The 14,476-nt window shown below is 43.7% G+C and overlaps 1 protein-coding gene and 1 long non-coding RNA gene across 5 annotated transcripts in view; both read left to right on the top strand.

Annotated features, from left to right (window-relative positions):
• LOC122917789 (F-box/WD repeat-containing protein 12-like) overlaps window positions 1-3,241 on the top strand; it is a 39,496-nt gene extending 36,255 nt beyond the window's left edge. For 3 of the 4 annotated variants that reach the window (XM_044266073.1, XM_044266076.1, XM_044266075.1), the window contains exon 10: window positions 59-1,352. In XM_044266073.1, the coding sequence (XP_044122008.1) occupies window positions 59-227 (169 nt within the window). In that variant the 3' untranslated portion in view covers window positions 228-1,352. Of the gene's footprint in view, window positions 1-58; window positions 1,353-2,678 lie in introns of those variants that run through there. The other variant, XM_044266074.1, reaches the window with a different exon arrangement.
• Window positions 3,242-6,073: 2,832 nt separating this feature from the next.
• LOC122917791 overlaps window positions 6,074-14,476 on the top strand; it is a 28,331-nt gene continuing 19,928 nt past the window's right edge. Inside the window, exons 1-2 of the long non-coding RNA XR_006386469.1 lie at window positions 6,074-6,554; window positions 9,729-9,823. This is a non-coding gene — a long non-coding RNA (uncharacterized LOC122917791). The remainder of the gene's footprint in view (window positions 6,555-9,728; window positions 9,824-14,476) is intronic.

Below are 14,476 nucleotides of genomic sequence, written 5' to 3'. Positions count from 1 at the left end.
CTGGGGGCCTGAGAGACGTCGCTGCTCAGATGCCATTTCCTCCTCCGCTTAAAAACAGATGCCGAGCGTCATCTACGTCATCTCTAGTGAACAAAGCCGGCCCCCGCGGTCGTGCCGCCCGCTCCCCCAGATCAGACCGAGGCGCGGAGATGCGGCTGTTGCGCCCACAGCCCTGCAGGGACGCACAGCGACACCCAGGCGGGCCCGGCCTGGACCTGCAGCCCTAATCTCATGCCCTAAGCCACACGGTTCCAAAACCACTTACCAAACACAGGTGGGGTGGAGTCAGTGGGGGTGGGATGGGAAAAGTCCCAGACAGTGCAGTTTTGCTTTGAGTTCTGTCATTAGTATTTTGGAATCATTTGTTTCTTCTTGCCAGATGGAGTTCTACAAACAGGGCGGACAGAGCTGCCCTGGGCTGCTCACAGTGAGGTGGCCGACCGCCTCGTTGACTTGGTATGAGGTCTGGGGTGATCTCAGCTTGTCATGGCAGGCCTTGTACTGTCGCAAATGGAAAATGAAAAAACACTGAATACTGAAAAAACTAGATTTCTGTCACAAACCTACCTCATTTCTGAGTTTTCAATGAGTTGTTATTTGAAGATAATTATTAAAACTCCTAATTAATATAGAAAAACTTCATTCCTTTTAGTAAACCAGCTCAACTTTCTGATAAGAAGTAGAGATCGAACTTAAATCTTCCGATGATCGGTGAGCTGTAACGCTCTACTGACTTGCTAAGCAAAGCATAGAGGACAGCCTGCCGCTCTCATTCTGAGAAGGCTTCCATCACTTGCTGCTTGACCCAGGATTCCTCCTTCGGTTCCTTTGACGTTCACACCTGCGTTGCTGTATTTTTGCTAGTTAATGGCCCTTCATGCGCCTGCCCTTCAGGTGTGGGGGCATCATGGCCTCATCATGCTGAGTCTGCCTGTGACCAGAGGCTGGCATTGGTGACAAGCCCCTTCGGTGGGCGAGGTCCCACTTAGACGTGTGGGCCGTCGTGATGGCTCCTCCTCCGGCGGCGGGAAGCCTCTCCCCGCTGAGGGACATAGCGCTGACTCTTGTACTCATGGTCGCTGGAGAGCGACCAGGTGGGGAGGTTGCCCTTGAGGGGCTCGTGCTCCCATTCTGGCCTCCAGATATACGTGGCCCCACTCTTTTCTACGTGTGTCCTTAAAGAATTCTCTACACCCTTACTGAGTGGTTAGAGCATCCTTTCACTGAAATAACACCGTTCTCAACTTAGCAGGCAAGTGGCGCTTTTAGAAACTTCCTTTTTACGTGTCTTTTTTTTTTTTTTTAAGATTTTATTTATTTATTTGACAGAGATTACAAGTAGGCAGAGAGAAAGAGCAGAGAGCCCGATGTGAGGCTCGATCCCAGGACCCTGGGATCAAGACCCGAGCCGAAGGCAGAGGCTTTAACCCACTGAGCCACCCAGGCGCCCCTCCTTTTTAACATCTTTTAACTGCACCGCGTGCACTACACAATAGGACCATTGTACTGAGCACGTAGCACTGGGAGAATCTTCCACGCATGCGTTTTTACACAGTGAATTACATGGACATAGAATGGAAAATGTCCTTCACTGAACTGACCCCATCCTCAATGTGATAAATAAATAGCACACCTAGAAATACCTTTTCAGAAGTGTGTTTTACTTAGGACCCTAGAATGGATCATGATTTTTAATTACGCCCCTTTTCTGATTCAGAACAGATTCCTACAGAAATCCTTAGCTGTGTGGCAGTTTCTTTTGGGAGCCTCATTGGGCAACAACGAGCCCAGCAATCCTGCTTCATGCTGTTCCCCATAAGCTTTTCCCAGCCCCTTTCTGAATGCTGCAAGACATAAACAGTACTTAAAAAAAAAAAAAAGACATAAACAGTACTTTCTGAGAGCTTTTCAGTTTCCTAAAATGTTATCTGTGAATACATAATACATAAATAATTCTCTAAAGAAAACAGGGAAAATGGGTGTGTTAGATGTCCATTTACCAACACCCAGCCACATAGCCCCACGCATCTACCCAGGAGATATGTTATATCCAAACAAGGACTTGTACATGAATGTTCTTAGCAGCTTTATTTTTGTTGTTTTTAGTGTGGTATTTATTCTAAGCTAAAAGGTAGTTCACAAAAACCAAAAAGTGGCAATATTTAGAAGCAGTCTGTAGCCAAAACCAGCTTTTACAGGAAACTCAAGTCCTTTGTGTGGTTTGGCTGGCATGGTTGTCTCCACACGGCTCGCTCGCTGTCAGCCCCAGAGCAGCACTGTCTGCCTTTTTAGGCAAAGATAGCATCGTGGAAAGTGATGGCTCCTATGTTGATGTCTTTCACTGAAACTGGTTGGGAATTGATGGCCTGATTCTCGGTTCTGAGGAAATGACTACCCTCTCAAGCTTGAATGAGGTATATGTTGTCTACTGGAAGTTTCTAGACTTCCTGAAATCATAATTCGGGCAGCTACCATCAGGAGGGCACAAAGCTGATACTCCCACTCCAGAATGTGAGCGTATTTGCTAATGGTCAAGAATGAGCACAGATCTCAACACGGATGGGGTGTGCTAGGTTGGAGAAGGTCCAGAGGTTGTGTTCCGTCTTTGTGTAAAGACTTACTTCCCTAAATCCGTGTCTTCCGCAAGTTAACACACAGCCCGTCCCTTCCTTTCGCAGTGGATTCACCCATGTGGAAAGCGACAGTGTGAGCATCGTAGGTGTGGAAGCCAGAAACATCGGGACGAGCATTCTGAGGTCATACTGTTTCAACATCCAGCGTGGCTCAGATGATTGTGTCAACTGAAGATAATCTCACTCTGGTGAAAAGCTTGTCTGCATACAAACTGATTATTTTATCAACACTGGAAAAGGAAGGAGCAATTCTCATAGGCCTCTTATGGGCCAGGCACTGTGCTATGTGACTTTTTTTTTTTTTTCTTTAATTCTCACAACAGGCCTATGAAGAATATATGACGTTTCTATTTCTCCAGCTGGGAGCCTGACCAGTAACAGACTCACTGGTTACTGGCCTGTTGTCTGGTTGAACTGCCACCTGCCCAGGCTTATTCAGACCAGTAGTGGGAGAGAAGAATGGATGCAAGGAGGCCCACGTTCAAGGTGCTGGGCTTGTATCCTCATTGTTTTGTTGTTCAGATATGTAATAAAGCGAGGAGATGTTTTTTTCCCCTATTCTGCCACGTGCTTTAGACACACATTAATAAATAGCTGTGTGGCGCCACACGGCAGAACTGCAGGGACACCATTTTGTATTCTGTGCGCGTGGCACCCCCAGAGGTGGTCCGCAGGGAAGCCCCGGCTGCCGTGGGGGGCATATCCATTGAGTTCCCAACGGCAAGCAACAGGAGAGAAGGCTGGTTAACACCAAGGAAGGAGTTTCCTGGCGGGAAATAGAGCTGTGCCCTAGGTCAGAGGGAAGGCTGGAGAAACAGATGCGGACCCGCAGGAAGCAGGGCAGCAGGCAGCAAGCAAGGCCTCGCCTGCCGTCGTCTTGCCGGCTGCCCCTGTACTGCTGCCGCTGCGTGCAAGGTACTGACGCTGTCTGAACACGTCCCGGCTGCTCCGATGCTCCGAACACCAGGATGCGCGTGTTTCTGGCTTCACCACATGCCCGCGCCACCTGGGCCGGGACGGGAGAGAGGGACCTCTTCAGCTTCGATGGAGTGGCTGCCAGTTGACTTGCACTGTGAAAAAGTCTTCAAAAATAGGAAAACTTCTTGAGAGCCAATGAGGGTTAAAACCTCTCGACTACAGCCTGCTGCTCCAGCTGTGCAGAACCGCAACCCCGTAGCTCCTGAGCCCCGTACAGACAAGCCCACATATAGTCATTTCCTCAAAAGGAAAAATCTGTGGCCTCCCCCCACCTTTAAAATCTAAGATAAGGCTTATTTTCGGATCATTTTAGGTTTACAGAAAAGTTGGAAAGGCAGTGCCGTAAGGTATCTGGATATACCTTTTGCCCGGCCTCCCCCTGGTGTGAGTATCTTACATAACAGATATTTGGAAACCCGGGGTCCTTGTCCTCTCGAAGTCCGGACTCTGTTCATCCGATTACAGGCATGTCTGGTAGTCAGCGGACCTCCTGCGTCCTGCATAAAGCCATGGAGGAAAGGGAGAGGAGACAAGAAATTAGCTAAAATAAACACGTGACACGGCAAGAAAGGAAATAGCTGTTTCATTCAGAAGATGAAGAAAGTTCAGGTAAGTTGAGAAACAGGAGTTCTTGGTGAAGGCACCTGGTAAGAGGCTGGAGTGTTGGCAGAAGAGGGGAGCTCAGCTAAGGCACTGGTGAGTGTAAAGGCCACCTGAGCGGCATGGACATGTGGTGACTGGGAAAGCAGCGGGGCCAGTCCTCACAGAAGGCCACTGGCCAGAGCCTGGCACGTGCTGGCTGCAGCATTAGGATGGTGGTGTGTCCGGCTCTGGTGGCCCTGCCCAGGGACACCTCTGTGGGCTCCTGCTTTGGGTGTGATGTAGGAAGCTTCTGGAGGGAGTCCTAGTGGGAGCGTAGGAAGCTTTTGCAGATGCTGTGTGTGAAGTCTGGCCCACAGGCTCTTCACAGGAAAGCAAGGTCTTTGAGGTGTGATACCACAGCCTGGGGAAAACACCGAAGTGTGCAATGCTCTCGTGTCCTGTAAATCCAAGTTCTGAGGCTTCCTTCCCTTCATATGGCGAGGACCGCTGCTGCCGGGGGAGCACAAGGGCCTCAGTGGCCCCTCTGATTCCTGCCAGGAGGCAGACAGCCTTCCTCTGAGCCTCTGTTACTCCAGGTGCATCCAAGATACTCTGTACTAAGCAGAAACAGAAAACATGAAGAACTTTCCCTAGTACCTGGCCACAAGCTAAGTCTTAACAAATTCCAAAATATTAATTGCTAAATACAAAAATTCCTTTTGAATAGTCGTACCAAACACACACATACACACCATTAAAACTCACTTTTAAACAACTGATGAGTTAAAAAGAAAATCTAAGCAGGAATTATGAAATATCTTAGAAAATAATTTTCTTAACTAGATAAAGGGAGTGTGAAAGAGTGTAAACATGCCTAATGATAGGTAATCAGAAAAGTTTTTACTGATGTTAGAAACAGTATAAACAGCATAGATCACTATAATTAAGTATTGCCCTTGATGTACTAATAAATGAAATACTTCTTTAAATTCTAAAAAAAAAAAAATTAGAAATGGGTATGTGTGCTGTAATTTCTAAATAGTACTATCTCCTTTAGAAACCTAAGAAAATCATTAGAATTAGCAAATCATGATTGGTGAATAGGTTTTTTGTATACTGAAATCAGTGTAACAAAAATTAGAAAATATAGGAAAATTATCCCATTCACAATAACACCAAAAACTGTAATATCTTGGGATTTAAAAAGAAAAAAACTTTTCTAAAGAAAAAACAGCTTTTCTAAAGGAATAAAGAATAGAGATAACCTGTGTTTGTGAACAGAAGAATTACTACTTTAAAGAGACCATATATTGGAAGCAATACCAATATAATTGTTACTGTTTTTAAAATAGAGTGTAAAGAGATGATCAGATGTATATGGAGCTATAAGAGGACAAGAGTAGCCAAGACAGTCTTGCAGGAAAAAAAGGGCAAAGGAAGGGATAGACCTGTTCTGTGAATTATGAAGACAGAATTAAACTCTGTCCCTGAGACAAGTGGCATCCGTGTGTGAAGAGACAGTGGATGATTGAGGCACAGGTATGTTTGGAGGTTGGGTATACAGTGGAAGTCCCGTAAGTCAGAAATGATGCTTCAGTAAGTGATCTGGCTATGCAAATGGAGTAAAATCAGATTTCCTCTTGTACCATGCACAAACTGTTTTTGTGTGTAAAGGATCTAAACAGCATTAAAAAAAATTTTTTTTTTTGAGATCTTATCTATTTATTAGAGAGAGAGAGAGGGCTGTAGCAGGGAGGAGAGGGAGAAGCAGGCTCCCCGCTGAGCAGGAGCCCGACATGGGACTCAGTCCCAGGACTCTGGGATCGTGACCTGAGCCGAAGGCAGTCACTCAATGAACTGAGCCACCCAGGAGCCCCTAAACAGCATATTTTTAAATTACAGGGGAGGAGTTATAATTTATACATAAAAAGTTATATTTTGTAATTATAGGAAAATTAGAAAAGGCTTTTTAGAGCAGGATTAAATAATACAAAAGCAAATCCCTTAGTGAAATAGTCTTATATCAAAATTTAAATTTTCTGTACAAGTGACAACATAACCAAAATTAACCATGCCATTGATAGCAAACCCCAAATTGAACTAAGAGGAAACATAATTTACAGAAGAAACCAAACCCTAAAGTATAGGGGAAAATGCTCAAAATCATAAGTAATTACAGCTGAATAAAACAATAATGACCTATCGCTTTGCATTATTAGGCGGCCAAAAAAATGTAAACAGTAGGAAGCTGGATGCTGCTCCGTGTTTGGGGACGCATGGACACAGGACGGAGCACACGGGACCTGGTGATGGAGGCTGCCTCAGTCCTGTTCGCATTTGAACATCTTTGGCCAATCCAAGGTAGGTGGTCCAGTGGTGCAGGTTCCGGGTAGCACTGCCTCAGCTCCCTACCAGGCCCCCACCCATCCCCTGTTCTGGTCAGCACTAAGCTGCCTTCTCTTACTTCCTGCACCCTTTGCTCTGAGGGTGTAGCTCTTTGAGGCCCTTGCTCGCTGTGTGCTCGCTCCCATGCCCCTCCAGTATGCACCATCCAGCACCCAGGTGGCTGGCAGAGAGCTCAAATGCCTTGCATCAGCTCCAGGGGCGGGGCAGCCTGGTGCAGATGGGGTGCCAACTGCAGGAGAGAGGGACGGTTGAGGGTACTGGAGGTGTGTAAGTTTTGTGTCCCAGCTCAGTCCAGCCTTTGCATCACCTCCTCCCATCGTGTACAGCCCTCAGACTACATGGTGGGACCTACCATCCCTGAGCCACCTCCTGCTGAGAACAAAGGCATCCTTACTCTGCAGGTGTGACCAGAGTCCCAAAGCTGACGACCTGTTCTGGATGCCTGTGGCAAGAGCCCCTCTGTTGGATTCCCTTCAAGTAGCACTTTGGGCTCTCTGGGTTGTTTAGTGGGATGACCCAGACCTTCATCCCCAAGGCGATGGTCGTGGTGGTTTCCCTTGCTCATTGAAAGCCATTGCCGCTAAATCACTGCTAAGAGATACCCAGTTCCTTCATGTAGGTTTTTAGACACACCCTACTGTCCTCGATCATCTACTAGCAACCTTCGTCCCTGATGTTTGTCAGTTACTATCCCAATCATCAGAACCAATCCTTTCTTTGCCTGTTCGGCCAAGAACATTAGAGAGTCAGGTGGTAATCACAGATTCCTCTTAAAGGTATTCTTGCTGTGACGCTGAAAGAACTGTCTCCACTCCCGTCTCCCGGAGCTGGGACTTACCTACAATCCCTGAGAGTGCCAGGTTGCATGAATGAGAAACAACAAAATATGCAGGGTTGCTGGCTGTCGTAATTGGGGCCACTCCGACACCTGTTGGTCCTCAGACTCCTATACCGTAGCAGTAGTGGCACTGTTCATCACTGGTAATCAGTTCAGAATGTGTGCCACATCCTGGATTGGATGATGGTATCCAGGCCACATTAAGTGTTGACCCTCTGGCCAGCACCTTAGTAACCGTTGGTAGGCCATGTCACCATCATATCAGGTCAGTTAATCCTGGATGGTGGGATGGGACAAGACCAGTGCATTCCATAGTCATGAGCTTATGGTCACACCTCCTCTGGTGGAAAAGGAGTCCTTCGTTCAGAGGCAGTGCTGTGGGATATCACAGGTAAGGCATTCTGTGAGTCTTTGGGGATGGTGCTGGCAGAACCATAGGCAGGGGCCGTAAGGACAAAATACTGCCCCATGATTAATGGTGCCGAGTTGATAGCATCAGTCTGCTGTCCACTGGACAAGCCTTCAGCTATGGTGGTAACATGAGTCTTGGTACAGGAATCCTTGCTATTGAGCCTATGCTTAGCTGTCATCCCGGACACTGTTCCCAGGCCTCTGCACAAGGGCCGGATGTGTGAGAAGAGTCTGCCTGGCAGCCAGAGGATGGTCATCCTGTTGCTATATCACTGAGAGCCTTCCCTATAGTACATGGTCTCTGGTGGGCTTTCAGGTAAGACACAAAAACCTCATGCTGTTTGCCCTCCTCCACCTTTCTTGGACCTCCAGTTGGACCCTTCTGGGTCATCCATCTGCCACTGTCAAAAGTCCATGTGTCTCTGTACCTCCAGTCATTTTCTTCCTTATGAATGAATGACTGAGCCACTCTCAGCGTGGTTCGTTTGAAGGACTTCCTTTCACAGCGTCTTTCAGGGACATCCCAAGTGGCGCTGTAATGAGGCAGCAGAGGCCCCACAGGCCATTTCCGCCCACACCCACACGACAAGCCAACCTGGTTGTGATTCACTCTGAGTCCTTTCCTCATGCTGGTTATTGGTAGCAGCCCCCCAAGAAGCATGGGAACTGTCAGGAGAGGCAGCACGGGTAGGAATCTGGGTTACCTGTTCCGTGATTCACTTGGGCCCTATGGTCCAGTCCCAAAAGGGCCATTACCATTGCACAAGAGATCACTGCTGTGCACACTGAATTCTATGATGGGCGGATCATATCACATCTAGCTTAGGATGGGAAACTGATCCATTCTCACTTTATGTCCTGCTGTTGGTGATCTGTCACTACCAGGGCACAGGAGCTACTCTTCACATGACTCGTTCTCATCCCTAGAAGGCACATTATTTAACTCCAGAATCTTACCTCTCTGTTCTGTCTTCCCTGTTGGAGCTTTCCAGATTCCAGACAACATCCTTACCAGTCCTAGATCTTGCTAGCACCTTCTGACCTGCTGAGTTCTAGGATCAAGAAGGAGGGTATCTTGTGCCACAGCTAGGGTCTGCTCTGGCTTTGTTTCTGGGCCCCTGAGAATCTGGCAGCTTCTGGTGTTACGCAGTATGTGAGTCAGAGGAATATTCCCAGCTTTGGTACTTGTTGCATCCTAATTCAAATTTGAGAGACCCACAAAGTGTTATTTTCATTGTTTTTGTTCAAGTGGAGAGATACTTGAAGTACAGAAGCTTGTCCTTCACCTGAGAAGAAACATCTCGACACACCTCTTACCTTCCCAGTGCATGCCCACCCTGGCAGATGGCCACAGGTTCCTTTGAGGAACAACTGAAGGAATATTCACTGTATACATGTGTGATGGAGTTTCAGGAATGTCACTGAAGGGGCACTGACCTTCTTTTCACTGAGTGTGCTCTGGAGTATATAAATTTAGAGCTGCAAACTGGGTGGGGGGGGTCCCAATTTTCTACCAAGGTGGAAGGCAACTACATTTTTTTTTTTCTCTTTATATAAATAAGTTAGTTTCCTAGGGAGTTGTGATGTAACAGTCACTGCCTCAGATCCCTTCAGGTCATACCATCTTGATTGCCACTCTGACTCTGCCCATCCTTAGTCCACTGGGATGGCTTCAGATATTTTTACTCAAGTAAAGTTTGTGAATCAAAGGTGAGTGCCCCAGGTAAATCTCGTCAGGTCTTAAATTCTACCTTCCCTCTTTGAACACCAGGATCCACTTTTACACACACTCCCCAGGCCCTATTATTAGGCAGGTCCTGTAATTCCTTTGTTTTATAGGTACTTTTTGCCCAAAGCAGGGTTTGTATTTCTCTCTCCAGGCTCTGCTGGTACCTGATTCTCGATACCAACCTAGAGGCAATGAAAGTGAGGTCCTGAGGAGGACAAACATCATCATTCAAGGCATCCACCTCAGGTGAGGCTAATATGGAAGGGGATGTTTCTGCCATCAGAAAGGGTTCAGGGAAATGGGTGTGTACGTCCTGATTCTCAGATTGTCCGCCAAGTATCTCAATCCCAAATATTAGAGTGTTATTCATCCTGCAACTGGGCCCGATTTTCACTAAGGCCTGCTGAGGCTGAACATGCAGACTTTGTTTCTTTCCATCCTGTGCTGACAGAAGATAAGGTTCTTTGACTTTCAGATTTTCTCTGAAGTTGGAGAATGACTATTATTTACTTTTTTTTTTGGTAAACTGAAATGGTACTGAATTTCATCCAAGTGCTAGAAGGGCAATTAATTCAGGTGGGTCACTGACAAAGAGAAATAAAACAGGAGTACCCGAGAATCTAAGAAGGTGCACCAAGTTTCTTCCCCGTATGGGCACCACATCTACAACTACAGAAGATACTTCCTTTGTAGGAACACAGAGAACACTTAAAAAGAAAAAAGGGATATACTGGGAAGTAAATCAAGTCTCAGTGAATGTTAAATAATTAATATTCAAAGTATGTTCTCTGACCACCATAACATTATTTTACAAATAAATGACAACCCTCAGTTTGTTTTCCAGAATCCATAGTCTCTCGCGGTTCATCTTCCCCTGTGATTTCCACCCCCTTCATTTTTCCCTTCCTTCTCCTAATGACCTCCATGCTGTTCCTTATGTTCCACAAAGAAGTGAAACCATATAATTGACTTTCTCTTCTTGACTTATTTCACTTAGTATCTTCTCCTCCAGTTCCATCCATGTTGATGCAAAAGTTGGGTATTCATCCTTTCTGATGGCTGAGTAATATTCCATTGTGTATATGGACCACATCTTCTTTATCCTTTCATCAGTGGAAGGAGATCTCAGCTCGTTCCACAGTCTGGCTATTGTGGACATTGCTACTTTGAACATTGGGGTGCATGTACTCCTTCTTTTCACTATATCTGTATCTTTAGGGTAAATACCCAGTAGTGCCATTGCTGCATCGTAGGGTAGCTCTATTTTTTAACTTTTTTAGACACCTTTACACTGCTTTCCAAAATGGCTGTACCACTTTGTATTCCCACCAACAGGGTAGGAGGGTTCCCCTTTCTCTACAACCTCTCCAAAATTTGTTTTTTTCCTGCCGTGTTAATTTTTGCCATTCTGACCAGTATAAGGTGGTATCTTAGTGTGGTTTTGATTTGTATTTCCCTGATGGCTAATGATGTTGAATATTTTTTCATGTGTCTGTTGGCCATTTGTATGTCTTCTTTGGAGAAGTGTCTGTTCATGTCTTCTGCCCATTTTTTGTTTTATGGCTGTTGAATTTGAGAAGTTCTTTATAGATTTGGATACCAGCCCTTTGTCCATAGTGTCATTTGCAGATACCTTCTCCCATTCTGTGGGTTGCCTCTTTGTTCTGTTGATGGTTTCCTTTGCTGTCCAGAAGCTTTTTATCTTGACGAAGTCCCAAAGGTTCATTTCAGCTTTTGTTGTTTCCCTTGTTTTTGGAGAAGGGACTTGAAAAAAGTTGCTGTGGCCAGTGTCGAAGGGTTACTGCCTATGTTCTATAGGATTTTGATGGATTCCTGTCTCATTGAGGTCTTTCATCCATTTAGAGTTGTGAATCTTTGTTTGTATCTTTGTGTATGGTGTAAGAGACTGGTTGAGTTTCATTCTTCTATATATAGTTGTCCTATTTTCCCAGCACCATTTATTGAAGAGACATTTTTCCTGCTTTGTCAAAGATTATTTGACCATAGAGTTGAGGGTCCACATCTGGGCTCTCTGCTCTGTTCCATTGATCTATGTGTCTGTTTCTGTGCCAGTACCATATAGTTTTGATTACTACAGTTTTGTAGTATCTCTTGAAACTTGGGTTTATGATATCTCTAGCTTTGTTCTTCTTAAGATTGCTTTGGCTATTCTGGGTCTTTTGTGCTTCCATACGAATTTTAGGATTCTCTTCTAGTTCTGAAGAAATATACTATTGGTAGTTTGATAGGGATTGCACTGAATTTGCAGATTGCTTTGGGTAGTATGGACATTTAACAATATTATTCTTCCAATCTATGAATATGGAATATCTTTCCATCTCTTTGTGTCATCACCAATTTCTTTCATCAATGCTTTGTATTGTTCAGAGTCTAGGTCTTTTAATTCTTTGCTTAAATTTATTTCTAAGTATTTTATTATTTTTGTTGCAAATATAAATGAAATTTTCTTAATTTTTCTTTCTGCATTATTAGTGGACAAAAAATGCTATTGATTTCTGGATATTAACTTTGTATCCTGTAGCTTTACTGTATTTATTCTAGAAGCTTTTTTAGTGGAAGCTTTAGGATTTTCTCTGTGTAACATCATGTCGCCTGCAAATGATGGCAGTTTAACATCTTCTTTATCTGATTGCTGAGTAAGGACTTCCAGCACTGTGTTGAATAAAAGTGGCAAGAGTAGGGGCGCCTGGGTGGCTCAGTCATTAAGCAGCTGCCTTCAGCTCAGGTCATGATCCCAGGGTCCTGGATTCAAGCCCTGCATCAATCTCCCTGCTCAGTGGGAAGCCCGCTTCTCCCTCTCCCACTGCTTGTGTTCCCTTTCTCACTGTCTCTGTTTCGGATTGTCTCTGTCAAATAAATAAAATCTTAAAAAAAAAAAAAGTTTTTGTGTTTTTTTTTTCAAGTGGCAAGAGTGAACATCCTTATCTTGTTCCTGATTTTCGAAGAAAACCTCTGTTTTTGACCACTGAGTATGGTGTTAGCTGTTGGTTTTTCATATAAGGCTTTACTATGTTGAGTCATGTTGAAGTTTTTATCATGAATGGATGTTGAACTTTGTGAAATGTTTTTCTGCATTTATTGAGATGATATTTTTCTCCTTTGTTTTGTTGATGTGGTGTTTCACATTGATTGATTTGCAAATATTGAACCATCCTTGCATCCCTGGAATACATCCCAATTGATCATGATGAAATATCCTTTTAGGTATTCTTGAATGTGGCTTGGTGCTATTTCATTGAGGATGTTTACATGTATGTTCATAAAGGATGTTGTCTTGGATAAAGGATGTAGTTTTTGTGTGTGTGTGTGTTATTTATGGTTTTGGAATCAGGGTAATGCTAGCCTCCTAGAATGTATTTGGAAGATTTTCTTCCTCTTCTATATTTTGGAAGAGTTTGAGGATAAGTATTAACTCTAACATAAATGTTTGGTAGAATGCACCTGTGAATTCATCTGGCCCTATACTTTTATGTTTTGGAGATCTTATGATTATTGATTCAATTTCACTAGTAGTAGTCAGTCTGTAAAAATTTTCTATTTCTTCCTAATTCAGTTTTGGAAGATTATATATTCCTAGAATTTATCCATTTCTTTTAGGTATTCTAAGTTGTTGGCATATAGGTTTTTGTATTATTCTCACATATAGTTTTTTGTATTATTCTGTTATACTTCTATATGTTTCTGTGGCATCAGTTGTTACTTCTCTCTTGTTTTAGATTTTATTTATTGGGGTCATTTCTCTTTTTTTCTTGATGAATCTGGCTAATGGTTTACCAGTTTTGTTTATGTTCTCAAAGCGTCAGCTCTTGGTTACATTGATTTTTTTTTTTTTTCCTTAAGTCTCTATGTCATTTATTTCTCCTTTGGTCTTTATTATTTCCTTCCTTCTACTCACCTTGGGCTTTATTTTTCTTTTTCTACTTCCTTTAAGATTAGATTTTCTGAGCTTTTTTTTTTTTATTTTGAAAGAAGCCTGTATCACTATTTTTCTTTAGAATGGCTTTCACTGCATCCCAAAGCTTTTGGCCCATTGTGCTTTCATTTTCATTTGTCTTCATATATTTTATTTATTTATTTATTTATTTTAATTTGACAGAGATCACAAGTAGGGAGAGAGGCAGGCAGAGACTGCGGGGCTCCATCCCAGGATCACGAGACCATGACCCGAGCCGAAGGCAGAGGCTTTAACCCACTGAGCCACCCAGGCGCCCCTGTCTTCATATATTTTAAAATTTATTCTTTGATTGCTTCATTGAACCATGTTGTTTAGTGTCATATTGTTTAGCCTCCACATGTTTTTACCTTTTTTCCATTTTGTTTTTTTTTTTCCTCGTGTGATTGATTTTTTTGTTTCATACATCGTGGTCAGAAAAGGTACATGGTATGATTTCACTCTTCTTAAATTTATTGAGGCTTGTTTTGTGGCCTAAAATGTGATCTGTTCTGGAGAATGTTCCATGTGCACTTGAAAGAAATGTGTATTCTACTGTTTGGGGATGGAATTATCTGTATATATCTGTAATGTCTATCTGGTCTAGTGTGTCATTGGAAGATGTTTCCTTATTAATTTTCTGTCTGGATGATCTATCCATTGAGGGAAGTGGACTATTAAAGTCCCCTATCATTATTTTATTACCATCAGTTTCTCTCTTTATGTCCATTAATATCTGCTTTATATATTCAGATGTTCCTGTGTTGGGTGTGTAGATACTTATTATATTCTCTTGTTGCATGGACCTCTTTATTGTTATGTGATACTGTTTTTTGTCTCTTGGTAAGTCTTCCTTTTAAAGTCTGTTTTATCTGATATAAGCACTGCTACCCAGCTTTTTTCCCACTTCCATTTGCATGGTAAATTCCATCCCTTCACTTTCAGTC

Source organism: Neovison vison, chromosome 9 (genome assembly GCF_020171115.1).
Source record: "Neovison vison isolate M4711 chromosome 9, ASM_NN_V1, whole genome shotgun sequence".
NCBI lineage: Eukaryota > Metazoa > Chordata > Mammalia > Carnivora > Mustelidae > Neogale > Neogale vison.
The sequence above is the reverse complement of the archived record's forward strand: the minus strand, read 5'-3'. Positions and strand labels throughout refer to the sequence as shown.